The sequence below is a fragment of the Pinus tabuliformis genome, chromosome Q (genome assembly GCF_031772625.1).
Source record: "Pinus tabuliformis cultivar Carrire ecotype Pingquan chromosome Q, CPIR1, whole genome shotgun sequence".
NCBI lineage: Eukaryota > Viridiplantae > Streptophyta > Pinopsida > Pinales > Pinaceae > Pinus > Pinus tabuliformis.
In genome coordinates, this window is record NC_142296.1 from 688,140,706 (window position 1) to 688,155,217 (window position 14,512).

Consider the following 14,512-nt stretch of genomic DNA (forward strand, 5'->3'; position numbering starts at 1 on the left):
CCCATACAGCGACTCCGTAGGGGTAGCACAGAGGTAACCAGGGACTCATTGGTTCAGTTGCCGGATCAGCCGGGACTTGCATTATAGAGTGAGTTAATCTCACTAATTTCTTCTGCCGAGTGATATTCTCTGTACTGGAGTGCCAGCAAGGTCTCCAGAGGTTGTATTCAGAAATAACTTATGCTTAATAATAAAAACCCTCAGATCTACTGCACTGGTTTTCCCGCATTGAGGGTACATCTGTCCAAAAATAACTGTCATTTGTGTTGTATCTTTCTCTTGTTCAGTTTCTATTAAATTGGCAACTAGATCCAAACTCGATGTGGGTCAGCTTATTTATGGCAGCCGATATTTTTATTGGATCACTCTCGTTGAGAGGTGTAGGATTGATCTAAAGATCATCTGATTCCGATAAGTATTTATGGAGATTTGAATTTATTTTGATTATGGATTTATTATCTAGCCGATCAACAACTTATGTAGGCTCAAGAAGCCCAAACGTCATGTCTATTCAACCTATACGTTTTGGTATAAATATAAGAGGATTTGATGTCATTTAGGCACACTCTCACGGTGATCTCCTCTCCACATCTTGGGTTTTTGGAGAAGGAGAATCACTAAGAACACGCTGGAGCCCTAGCTGCAAATGATGCCCTAATCCTATGCAGGTCAAGAAGACATCTATCCGCTAGCAAATGATTTGTTGTTAATCTATATACGCTGTTCAGGAAGATACATGGTGAAACCCTAACACAACAAGGAGGCCTTACGTAGTTAATACATGGAGAATATAACGTAGTGACGCTGTTATGAATAACGCAGTCCTGGCAATAACTATACATATACACTGGCAATGATTATGGATATGCAAGTAATAGAAACGCAGTCCTGGCAATGTCAAGAATGAAGCTGCAGTCGGCGTGATGAATCTGTTCCATTGTCATATAGAAAATTCCGCAGTCATAAGGAACAGCTAAATAGCGTAGGCCTGTTCATGGTGAGACCTATACGCTGTGCATGGAATCATATGTATGTAAACGCTGTCATATGAATGGAACGCAGGAATATAATATGCCACCCAGTCAATGCAATATATATTGGAACGCAGGTAATATAATATGCCACGCAGTCAACACAATATATATTAGAACATAGTCACATAGATGTATGGAACACAGAACGTCAGTCACATATATGTATTATATGGAACGCAGTCACATATATGTATGGAACGCAGTCACATGATGGAACGCGGTCATATGTATACGTTGTGTATGGAATATAGTCATATAGACAGTGATATCCTTGAGCAAACCCTATACAGAAAATAATGGGACTGCGTGGAGTATTGCGTGGAACTATAGCCTAGCTGCTTTGCTAGGCTGCAAGCTATAGCAAGTAGCTAAGGCTGATATGTATATAATGAAGCAACATAAGGGTATTATGAGCAGCATGATGGGCAGCATTATCAGCAGCATAAGGATAATACACATTTGTAAGGACAGCAACATGATGATGATGCATATTAGTATGGGCAGCATTAACATGAAGGGCAGCATGTAGATCATGGACAGCATGATGTATGGGCAGCGTGATGTATGAGACCATGAGCAGCATGATGATGCATGATGGTGCTACACGGTAAGGTGCAGCAAATGGACGAGATACAGCACGATGATAGGTGAAGGAGTCACCTTGGAGAATTAGTTGAAGCAGAATGTCTTCAACTGATCTCATCATTATACGAAATGATCTATGCTAGATCTAGATAAGTCAAAGTGTTGACTTCTGTTGTAAGTGTACTACCTCTCTCTCTCTCTCTCTCTTTCTCTGCTGAACTTTGAAGAACATAAAAGAAGAATTGATCAAGGGTTTCCCCACACATTGTGGGGTTTGTCCCTGGCTAGCGCCACATCTTGTGTCCTCTTGTCTTGGCTTGTCTTCTGCGATTTATATTTATGTTCTATCTGTAGTATACTTTATTCTGATGTGATTGCTAATATGGAAAAGAAATTAAATAAATTGCTCTAGCATAGAACATACCTAAAATTAACATGGTATCAGAGCTGAGGTGAAGACAATGCCCAAGCAAGAGTGAAAGAGCAATCGCCAAAGAAAGTTGGGACAAGACAAAAGGATCAATGGGTTCTTCATAATTCACCCAGGGTGAAGTCAAAGCACAGAATATTATCAGAATGGTGTAGCGGAAGGTTTTGATGGCCTACCTTAAGATCACTTCATTAGGAAGTTCAGATCTAAGGGTGGAAGGAAAGACAGATGCCATGGTTACAATAAGTTCGGCCATTATGCGAAGGAGTGTCCGAATGGCAGAGACACATCTCTTGATGAGATAACAATCATTCCAAGATCAAAGGAATGATTGGTAATGCATGGCATCAAAGAAATGGCCGACTCTTCAAAGAAAGCAAGGAACCCCTGAATCACTCTTATGTACCTGATCGCAAGAAGAACCTGGTGCCCATCTCGGAAATGGAAGTCAAAGGTTTCAGGGTGGCACTCATCGATGGAAAGGTACGTGTTTGAAATAGATTTTTCAAAAATGTTTTGAGTTCAGGGTTGTAGGAGGAAGTCTACTAGGGACCATGTCCATTGACACAGCACCGAAGGTCTGTGTGTTAGATGTTGACAGGGATGCCTGAATTCAAAAAGAACATGAAGGCACATGTCTAATATGTATCGAAGGAAAATCTTATAAGGGGACCATTCCCCTCATGCCACAGGTCCATAGCTTTGGAACAACCCAAGGAATTTGAGATTCATGATTAGGAATCTCATGTATGCAGGGGATAGAGAACCCTCTATGGCTTGAAGCAAAACACCCCGGGCATAGTATGAGAGGATCAACAGCTGTCTGATGAAGATGAGATTCACTAGGAGTGAAATCAATCCAAACCATCCAAAGGTTGCAAATGATAGACCTCTCATACCAGCACCTTATGAGGACGACCTATGCAAACCCTCTCACTTGCAGAAGTAAGAGGGAGTTGGATTCCGGATGTGAAATGATAAACTGCAAGCCTATGACTACCTCAAGGAAGTTATACAGTAGTGATGTCGGACCAGACTTGGGAAAGTTCTTGGTGAACTTCTATCCGAGACATACATCTTGGAGTTAGCACGGGGAGCTCATATTTGGTTGAGCCTCACTGGATTGGTGCCAAGAATCTTCTGAGATGTCTTCGGGGCACAATCTCTCATGGATTGAGATACATTGCCAGAAATATGAAATTGCATGATTATTTGAATGTTGATTGGGCAGGCATTGTGGAGGATCACTAGAGCACTTCTTAGTGCTGTTTCTCTTTGGATTCTACTTCGATATCATGGATGAGCAGGAAGCAGAAGTCGGTTGTCATAAGCACCGCCGAGACCGGATACATATCTACGAGTATGATCTCGTATGAAGCTGCCTGGTTGGGGAAGCTCTTCAATGAGCTGTTTGTACACATGATGAATACCACTGTGATTCTCTATAACAACCAGAGGTGGGATTTGATTATTGAGGAATCCCGTATTTGATGATTGCTCCAGCAGATAGACATCAGATACTACCTTATCTGGGATATGGTAAGTTGATGAGCAAGGAGGCTCCATCGCATTAAGATGATGTACAAGTCTATACACTTTGTTAAGGCCCCGGGGAAAGATCAAATCTGTGATTTTCCCAAACGACTTGGAGTCGTCAAGAAACCCTTGTACAAGGGTCCTGCATGTTGCATACATTGAGCTTTGGGAGCTCTGGAGGCTTGCGGTTCTTACTGGAGCAACATACGACCACAGGGTGACTCACCCTCCCCTGGTGGTGCGCACTGGAACAAGATGATTTTCTCTCTTGTGGGACAAGATGATTTGCTCTCTTGTGGGACAGGATGATTCGCTCTCCTATGGACAAGATGATTCGCTCTCTTGTGGGACAAGATGATTCGCTCACTTGTGGAACAGGTTGATTCGCTCTCCTATGTAGCAGGATGATTAGTTCTCCTGTGAGGTCTGGATGATGTGTTCTCCATGACAAATGTAGCAGGATGATTAGTTCTCCTGTGAGGCCTAGATGATGTGTTCTCCATGGCAATTGTAGCAGGATGATTAGTTCTCATGTGAGGACAGGATTGATTAAGTTCTCCTGTCGAGGCATCCTACCCATGCAGTCTGGGACTCATGGGAAGTACCTCTCATCTGATCAATGAGCAGGGAAATGAGGATAGGGACCATAGTAGTACAAATGGACACATCGCTGTATCTACCGTACTCCCTATGCTAGGATGACCTTCATTGATCTGGGACCAGTGATACTGGTCTGGGACTAGTGGTACACACTCTGAGACTGACTTTGAGTCAGTGGACTGGTCTGGGACCAGTAGTAGGAGTTGTACCCCCTATGACACTGACTTCGAGTCAGTTGAGGACTGGTCTAGGACCAGTTATACACACTCTGAGACTGACTTTGAGTCAGTGGACTGGTTTGGGACCAGTGGTAGGATTTGTACCTACTATGACGCTGACTTCAGGTCAGTTGAGACTGGTTTGGGACCAGTGGTACATACTCTGAGGCTGACTACGTGTCAGTTCAGGACTGGTCTGGAACCAGGGAGAGTGGTACGTACTATGACGCTGACTTTGGGTCGGTTAAGACTGGTCCGGGACCAGTGGTACACTCTATGAGACTGCGATACTAGTCTGGGACTAGTGGTAGGAGTGGTACCAACTATGACGCTAACTTTGGGTCAGTTGAGACTGGTCTGGGACCAGTGGTACGCACTCTGAGATTGACTTCGGGTCAGTGGAGAATGGTATGAGACATTCTCGATCAATTCTTCTTCTTCATAATTCAGCAAAGCTAAGTTGAGCAGAGCCAGAGCAGAGCAGAGCCAGCAGCGCTGAGCAGAGCAGAGCAAAGCCAGCAGAGCTGAGCAAAGCTTGGCAGCGCAGTGCAGGGCACTGATGGCAGAGATAGTACAGTCGGACTTATGGATCAACGGATGGAGTTCTCCCTAGTTGGGAGAGAGTGTTAAATTGGCAACTAGGGCCAAACTCCATGTGGGTCAGCTCATTTATGGCAGTTGATATTTTTATTGGATCACTCTTGTCGAGAGGTGTAGGATTGATCTAAAGATCATCCGGTTCCAATAAGTATTTATGGAGATATGAATTTATTTTGATTATGGATTTATTATCTAGCCGACCAGCAACTTATGTAGGCTCAAGAAGCCCAAACGTCATGTCTATTCAACCTATACGTTTTGGTATAAATATAAGATGATTTGATGTCATTTAGACACACTCTCAAGGTGATCTCCTCTCCACATCTTGGGTTTTTGGAGAAGGAGAATCACTAAGAATACGCTGGAGCCCTAGCTGCAAATGATGCCCTAATCCTACGCAGGTCAAGAAGACATCTATCCGCTGGCAAATGATTTGTTCTTAATCTATATACGTTGTTCAGGAAGATACATGGTGAAACCCTAACACAGCAATGAGGCCTTACGCAGTTAATACATGGAGAGTATAACGCAATCATGCTGTTATGAATAATGCAGTCCTGGCAATGACTATACATATATGTTGGCAATGATTATGGATACGCGGGCAATAGAAATGCAGTCCTGGCCATGTTAAGAATGAAGCCGTAGTCAACGTGATGAATATGTTCCATTGTCATATAGAAAATGCCGCAGTCATAAGGAACAGCTAAATAGCGTAGGCCTGTTCATCGTGAGACCTATACGTTGTGCCTGGAATCAGATGTATGTAAACGCTGTCATATAAATGGAATGCAAGTAATATAATATGCCAAACAGTCAACACAATATATATTTAAACGCAGGTAATATAATATGCCACGCAGTCAACACAATATATATTAGAACGCAGTCACACAAATGTATGGAACACAGAATGTCAGTCACATATATGTATTATATGGAACGCAGTCACATATATGTATGGAACGCAGTCATATGTATACGCTGTGTATGGAATATAGTCATATAGATAGTCATATCCCTGAGCAAACACTATACAGAAAATAATGGGACTGCGTGGAGTATTTCGTGGAACTATAGCCTAGCTGCTTTGCTAGGCTGCAAGCCATAGCAAGCAGCTAAGGCTGATATGTATATAATGAAGCAACAGAAGGGTATTATGAGCAGCATGATGGGCAGCATTATCAACAGCATAATGATAATACACATCTGTAAGGACAGCACCATGATGATGATGCATGTTAGTATGGGCAGCATTATAAGATCATGAACATGAAGGGCAGCATGTAGATCATGGACAGCATGATGTATGCAATCATGAGCAACATGATGATGCATGATGGTGCTACACGGTAAGGTGCAGCAAATGGACGAGATGTAGCACGATGATAGGTGAAGGAGTCACCTTGGAGAATCAGTTGAAGCAGAATGTCTTCAACTGATCTCATCATTATACGAAATGATCTATGCTAGATCTAGATAAGTCAAAGTGTTGACTTCTATTGTAAATGTACTACCTCTCTCTCTCTCTCTTTCTCTGCTAAACTTTGAAGAACATAAAAGAAGAATTGATCAAGGATTTCCCCACACATTGTGGGGTTTGTCCCTGGCTAGTGCCACATCTTGTGTCCTCTTGTCTTGGCTTGTCTTCTGTGATTTATATTTATGTTCTATCTGCAGTATACTTTATGCTGATGTGATTGCTAATATGGAAAAGAAATTAAATAAATTGCTCTAGCATAGAACATACCTAAAATTAACAGTTTCTTGTTTCGGCATATTATTTTAGATAGTGTACGCTGCAGTGTATGTATTTCGATGTTTGCCATAGGAAACTGCAAATAACTTGTTCATGTAAATCTAACAACTAGGAGAAATATCATCAGTTGTTGTGATAGGAATTCCGGGTTTAGGATTTTTCACAGATATTTCCCCTTAGCAACATTGCTAAGTGGGAACATCACACTTAGAGACCCTTTCTTCTTGCAACTTTGTGAAATTTATTTGCCAAATCTAGGACTGTTGTGGCATGCCTTTTGTAACTCAAATAGTTCCTAAATCTTTATAAGAACAACCAATGTTCCACCAAGACTCTGGGATGGGGAGACGCGGGTGCGGGGAGACGCACAAGGGAGACGTGTGGGAGGACCCTCAAATTTTAGGGAAATTTAGGGGGGATGGGGGGACGTTGGGGTATATATATATATTTTTCCTTTTTAATCTATATATATATATATATATATATATCAAATTCATATTCAATAATGAAAGCATAAATACAATGATACATACATAATTGAATTAAATAATGAAATACATTGATCCATACTCATCATCCTTACTAATACATACATGATTCATCCATAGATCACAAAATTCAATAATGAAATACTCCAATCCATATTCATTATTCATTATTCACCATTCTAGAATCTACATTGATTTAAAAATTAAATTCATCATTCATCATTATAGATTCTAAATTGATTTAAAATTAGAATTCATCATTCATCATTCTAGAATCTAATTAGTACTAAGAAAAATAGACTATAATAGATACTGAAATTTGAATACTGGAATAGTAAAGTGATATAACTAAAACTCAAAAACAGTGGAGTGATGAGTCTAAAAGTCACTCTAAAGTACAAAGAGGGCTCGGTGCTCTTGATTAAATACTAATTCCATACCCTTGTACATGACAAAATGCAATGGAAACATTTCAATCTATCGAACCCTGAATTCCTAAAAAATTGTTAAGTCTGCTGGATTTTGAGTGAGATCTAAAATTCTACTTTCTCCATATGAAATCCAATGAGGTCGGAACCACTCTCAAACATCCCGAGTCATTTCATGGTAATGTTAAAAATTTAAGTAAGAGTGACATTCTCCTTTATCTTTTATCTTTATGGTAATGGTCAAATACTAGGTTTTCCCTATCATAAATCATTGTTTAAAAGCAAATTTAATGGGGGACGCATAGCCCATGTTGAGGGGAGACGCCCAAGAGACCCTTTTTGGGGAATTGCATCCCCCACACTGGGGAAACGTCCCCCCCTGTGTCTCCCCGCGTCTCCCCAAAAGGGGGACGTGGGGAAACATGTCCCCAGACGTCCCCCCGTCCCGGGTGCGTGGGGTGCAAGGGGTGCGCACACCCGACCCTGGGGGACGCGTCCCCGTGGAACACTGAGAACAACCCTTTAAGGAATCCTACCTGACTCTGTAGTCCAACTTGAATGCATTAATATTCCCCTTTCATCCACCTCAAAAATACTTAAAATCATAACTTTTATTTCTGTTTTAGGAATATGGAAATTAAAACAGTGAATATCTTATTCCAGATTGTTGTTCAAGTCACATAAACCCCAACTTAACATCTTAAAACTATGCAAATCCATAGATTTCTAACACGTGTCTATTTGGATTTTTCTAAATTAGCCAATTTATCTTGCAGTTTTTTACCTTGTGAAAAGGCTAATTAAATCTGATCATAATTTTGAAAGATTAAAGTGCCATTTAAAACCCTAGATCAGATTTGCTCCAAGCCCCTTTGCTTCCTCTATAGCTATGACATCTTGGGCTTAGATTACCTTAGGGAAACCCCCTTGAGCTACAGCAAAGATGGCATAAAGTGAAAAGGATAAGGCTACCAAGATTACAGTAGGTAGCTTATCTAAGTTACCTTTGGGGTGTCAACATTGTGCTTCAGGAATTTTACACCAAGTAAAAACCCAAGAGCTAACATGACCCTATGGATGCACTGCATTCAAGGACATTTAATGTTTTTGCATGCAGGTATACGAAGTAGCACCAAGTTTTGCCGAATGTTCAACTGAGCTTATTTGAGTCCCAAATAGGGTTGAGATTTTGCTGATTCGGAGTCTCACAACCTTGTTTGAAGTGATAAATTGCTGATCCTTAGACCCAATGGATGTTGAGTGATGAACATGAAAACAACCTTGAATGGGTTAGTTACATGGTACACCTACCTAGGAGACTTGGTTTTGGACTTATCTATGGTAAATATCCAAGGGTTTCCAAAACACTTGCCTCCTTGACTTCTTCTGGGTGAATCTCAATGTACCCACAATGCTCGCTCTTTTGCCAAAAGGTGTTGTCATTGTAGGGTGGGATGTAGTATCCTGATTATTAATTTTAATGATTTCTTGGGATTTTGCTTAAGAAAAAATATTGTCGTAAATTCAATAAGTAAATTACATAGATTGAACCATAAATTAACAGCAAACAAGAAAATATAAACTGCAACTGTAAATAGACAATCAACATATGTAGGAAATCTCAACTTTATTTATATTAATATAAAAAATTGATTTACAAATCTGGAGGATCACTGAGAGGGGATCCTCCAATTGAATCTGGCCTCAGAATGTATCCGCTACAACATTAGATCTGGCCTCCCAAAATAGAACTACAACCCATAAGGGCTCATGTGAATTCTAAAAGAACCCACCAAGGGATGAAGTGGGTTTTCGTCCACTCTCACCCAATCACCCAAGGGTTTTCATACTAGGGCTACTGAAGTAGAGAACTCGGTTTTCCAACTCTCAATATAGAGAAATACACAAATCCAAGATGACCCAAATGGTCCTCCTTTTTCTTTTAAAGACCCGATTGATAGATCTCCAATCTTCTAGAAATATTTTATTTTATTATTTTATTATTATTCTAGAATCTCTCCCATGACTTCATCTAAGTGACCTCTAATTTTACTTGAAGTCACTTTTTGCTTTTTCCCTTCAATTAATCATTTTCTCCTTCTTTTATTTAAGTGATTAATTAAAGTCACTTTTAATCTAGGAAAATGGTAAATCGCCCACCATACTTTCTCTAGCCACTGGAAGTCACTTCTCATCATCCCATCTTGTAGATTCTTCTTCCGACTCCAAAGAACTATTACACTAAGGTGTTCCATCAAATATTCTTCCCAGAATGCCACCTTAAGCGTAATTAATTAATGTTAGGTTCAATAATAACCCTGTTTTACAGAAATTATCGAAATGCAACGGAAGCAAAAGCAAATTGTTAGAACTGACCCTGGTGATGGAATACACCAAGCGAATGTCATTGCACCCCCATAAAACTCCTCAAAACCCCTCCGGGACCCTTGATGACGTAATCTTGCTCCTGTGACCTGGCCATCATGTATCATGGAAATCCATCCTAGCTGTACTATAGAAGAAACTGAAAATGGGGACATTACATGGGAGACCAACCTATGACAAGACCAGGGTAGGTACGTCAAAGAATGGCACACATACAACAGACTTATTTTGTATATTTTTGGTGTTACTCTTTTGCTTATTGGTTATTGAACATTCATACACGGACTTTGTATGAGCTAATGTATTGTATCAAAGTCATTTTATGGATGAAAATACATTTTATTACCAAACTTACTCATAATTGTTGATATGCAGCACCCCACGTGGAAGCCCAAACCGGCAGAATCTTTTCGAGAAAACAGGATATGCCCAGGTTTTTCTTTATTTAGGATTTCTCCTTTGTTTGGAAATGAAATGAATTATTTTGGGACATCTCAATTGCAATTGTCATTCTAGAAACTCGTCAAGATTTGTCTCTTAGCTAGACTACAAACTTTTTAAAAAATTCTTTTCTTTTATGTTTCAATAAGCAAGTCCTCTTTCTGATCTTTGGTTCTGCCAATTTATTTCATACTATTGGCATTTTACAATTCCACGCCGCGCCCCCCTCTCCCCCATTCCCTGCCCCCCTTAATTTCCTTTGCTGGAAGAAACAGTTCAAAATCTTTATAGCTGTGAAGTTTTAGTGATACCAAAGATAAGAATTTTGTAACACTAACATGCATCTTTCCTTTGGGTTCACTGGTTATCTGCAATGTAATCTGAAATTTTATTGCTTTTCATTTTATGGCTATACCTTTGTCAGGTACCATACTTGGAAGATCCAAACACTGGAGTGAAGATGTTTGAAAGTGCTGAAATAGTTGAGTTCCTGCGAGCAACATATGCTGTTCCTTTGGGTCAATAATCCTGAAGACTCTACACTCAGGATTGGGTGTACTATAGGATGTTACTCAGTTGTTGGGCCAGCAAGCTTATCAAGATCAAATTGCGTTTAACCAGAGTTCCGTCTGCAATTACGAGCACAGTGAACAGGCTTCATCAAGGCAACATGTTGTGAAGAAAATATAATATTTCAGCAGTTTGAAATTGATTCTACAAATCATTTTATATCACAGCTGAGTAATGGAGAGAAAAGATGAATTTCATAGAAAGCTCCTGAAAGTTACCTTATAATTTGCAGAAGTAGATCGAACACATCTATTTATAAAACATAGCATTGTATCATAGTAAAATGCCTGTAAATTAACACCCCCAAACATTATAACTGAACATATTGCAAGTCACCATACCAATCAATTTTTATGTTCATGCCCTGCAGTTCATCAAGAAAGTTAATGATTCGGCGTTTTTATACTTCATGCATGTCAGCAGTCAACAAGTGCCATCTGTTCTTGCATAGGTCAACTGTAGTTATTAAGTTAACGACTAAATGCTGCAGCGTTTCAAAGAGAACAAAAGGAATGATAATACATTGTACACTAATTTCTGGGCCTTTCGGATGTTTATTATTGAATTGGCTTGCTCATAAAACAAAATTTGGTGAGGCTATACGTTGTTTCAACGTCATGCCTGAAAAAGTGCAGATGTTCCTATTGAACTTGGACTAGAAACTCTTAGTCTTCAGAAGTTACTACAGAAATTAATCGTTTTTTTAATTTCTTAAATCACGGCTTGGTTTCTCAAATGAGTATATTTTCTCTAGTCATCGTATCTGCCATAAGCTAGTTTATACTAAAGCAAAACAATGTAGCTTGACGGGGAGGAAGGATTGAGAAAGCTCTTAAATGGAATTTCCTATGCAGATTGCAGGATCGTGTTGTGTCACCAAAATTGTAATATGGAACGGAACTTTTGATTAACAAGCTACCTAGTAATAGTTTCACAGTATAAATGGCATTGCTGGCAAGAATTATGATTTTGTGGTGACCATTATGGGCCACACACTGTACTCTCTGATTTTCTGTAGTTACATGTTGGATCTGATTTTATGAGTAATTCAGTAACATAGCTTATTTTTGTTTTTTAGATTTTGCATGATATTTAGGTCTATGTTCGTTGGTGGATTCCCTGTGAGCATCTTGGAGAGGCCAAGGAAAGTCGTAAACATTTATGGAGAATTGAGATACGCTATTACTCTAAGGACTCAGGAGAACGAGCATGCCAAAGAAAATACAAGCGAGCAAGGCATTGTAATCTTGGAAGTTCTGGGAAAGACATTGATTTAAAATGTCACTGAAGATTGAAAGAAAAAAAATACAATCTCTTCTTTGTGCATCGGTATCAATATTATCTTCTGCAAATGTAAAGACCTGACAGTGAAATCGCACAACTATAAATTTGGTAATTATCTTAGCTGGGGGTACTGAGTGTTCTTGCTCTTGGGTTGGGAATTAGCATGTTTGATAGTGGTCTCTTTACTTCATGGCTACAGGTTGTGTATTTCCATGCAGCACTCAATGGCTGGATCATTGATATCAAAGCCAATAGTCATGTGTTATCATTACATATGTCTCCTCTGGTAGTAATTTTTTATCCTGAATAACATACTGAATGAACAGTAGGCAGAAAAGTGTAGATATGTACTTGTCTTGTGGATATAAACATGGAAGGTACTTTCAAAATTTTGGTAAGTTCAAAGCAGAGTGGCCGGAAAGTGGCTGCATTGAGAGGTACAACAATGAAAATGATGGGGCAAGCTTTTTCATGCTGGGGAAAGGGTTTGTTAGGCATGTGCTTTTGAGATTTCACAAGGAATTGTCATTTTGTCTGTAGTAGGGTATGGTGATTTTTACTGGAGCAGAGGAAGACTGGTCAAGCAGGGGGGAGATTGTTCACTATAGCTTATGTTTCTGCATTGTCTCTGGCAAATTGCAATAAAAGATGATAGAGGTCTTCACTTAGATAAGGGAGTAGGGTCTGTACCAGTTTAAAGATTTTGATATTTACAAATGTGAATAGGAGGGAATGACTTTGAACAAGAGAGCATGATAATTTTGATATTTATGAATGCGAATAGGAGGGAATGACATTGAACAAGAGGTCAGGATAATTTTCATATTTACGAATGTAAATATGAGGGAATGACTTTGAACAAGAGAGCGGGATACGAACCAAGCCTTGAAGGGTTTTTGACTATTTCTGAACGTGAATGGTGAGAGGGAGTGGCTCTTCATGTTTTATGGTAAGCATTTCCAAAGTATTGTTTTGTCAAGTAAGCAGAAGTAAGAATTGATAGATATTTGAAACTGGCGACTATAACATATACTGTTCCAAGATTTTTTAGTAGCATGGCAATTTTTGTAATATTCCTAGCCCAGAATATTCCTCAAACCCCAACAAAAACTACAACCAAATATGTGCAAATGATATAATAACCCAGAAGTGAATAAAATAACAGTGGAACAGCACATAATAATATAAACCAGAAATATAAGCAGATACACAAGAAATGCAGTGGGAAATGCTAAGCCATTTTATTATACTGAGCAATAAAATGAGTACAAGAGGTGATTAGACAGATGGCATCTCGACTTGCACAAGGCAAGTGAAGAAATAGTCTCAGAATGACAAGAATGGCCTCTCTGCGTGGATGTTGTTGTTATGTTGCTGCTGCTGCTAGAAATAAATGATGATTTGGGGCTGCTCCCCTCGGAAAAAGCTGAAACTCTATATTCGGGCTCTACTCAAGAAACCCAGAGAAACCCAGAAATCTTTCTTGGAATGGCCGACCCCTGAAAAACACCCTCTTGGGGTTTTGCGCAGTTCCTCAATGCCCTGCGCTGCCACTGAAGAAAACCCCTCTAAACTCTACCTAAAACGCTACCTGAAACCTTGCCAAAAATCCTCCAATGAGACAAGAGCTGGACCCCTGCTCAATCTCCTAGCATAACTCCACCTGCAAACCCCAATCCAGCACTGCAACCAAAAGGAACTGCGTCCCTCTCCAAGTGTTGCGCAGTCCACCCAAATTCTAATGAAATTGCTACTGAAATGCTGATAAAACTACTGCTGAAATTCCGATAGAAATACCTTGCTCGAGCAGGCACTCGAAGTCCCCCGGGGCTAAGGGTGAGATCTCCGAACGGAGACACTCAATGCACTAAACAGTGCTGCAGACTAGCTAAACAGCCAGCTTGCTCAGAAGTCGAAATGACTAGCTCAAAATGCACATAACTGAATGATCCAAAATGAGGAGGCTCCTATATATTTTATAGCCTCTGCCTCTCACAATCCCTAGGCTCACCTCCTCCTGCGTGATTCCCTTCTTGCCACGTGTTCTTTTCCTCCTGCATAGTTCCTCCATGTGTCCGCGTGGGCTCCATTTATGCGTCCCCTTTTGGCCCCCTTGGCTCCCCTTTAAGTCACAACGTTGTGCTACATAAGAAG

The 14,512-nt window shown here is 40.0% G+C and overlaps 1 protein-coding gene across 1 annotated transcript in view; it reads left to right on the forward strand.

Moving 5' to 3' along the window:
- LOC149221411 (Thioredoxin family protein) overlaps nt 1-11,674 on the forward strand; it is a 455,192-nt gene extending 443,518 nt beyond the window's left edge. Inside the window, exons 11-12 of the mRNA XM_089385096.1 lie at nt 10,439-10,496; nt 10,929-11,674. Of these exons, the coding sequence (XP_089241222.1) occupies nt 10,439-10,496; nt 10,929-11,030 (160 nt within the window). The 3' untranslated portion in view covers nt 11,031-11,674. The remainder of the gene's footprint in view (nt 1-10,438; nt 10,497-10,928) is intronic.
- Nucleotides 11,675-14,512: the final 2,838 nt, after the last annotated feature.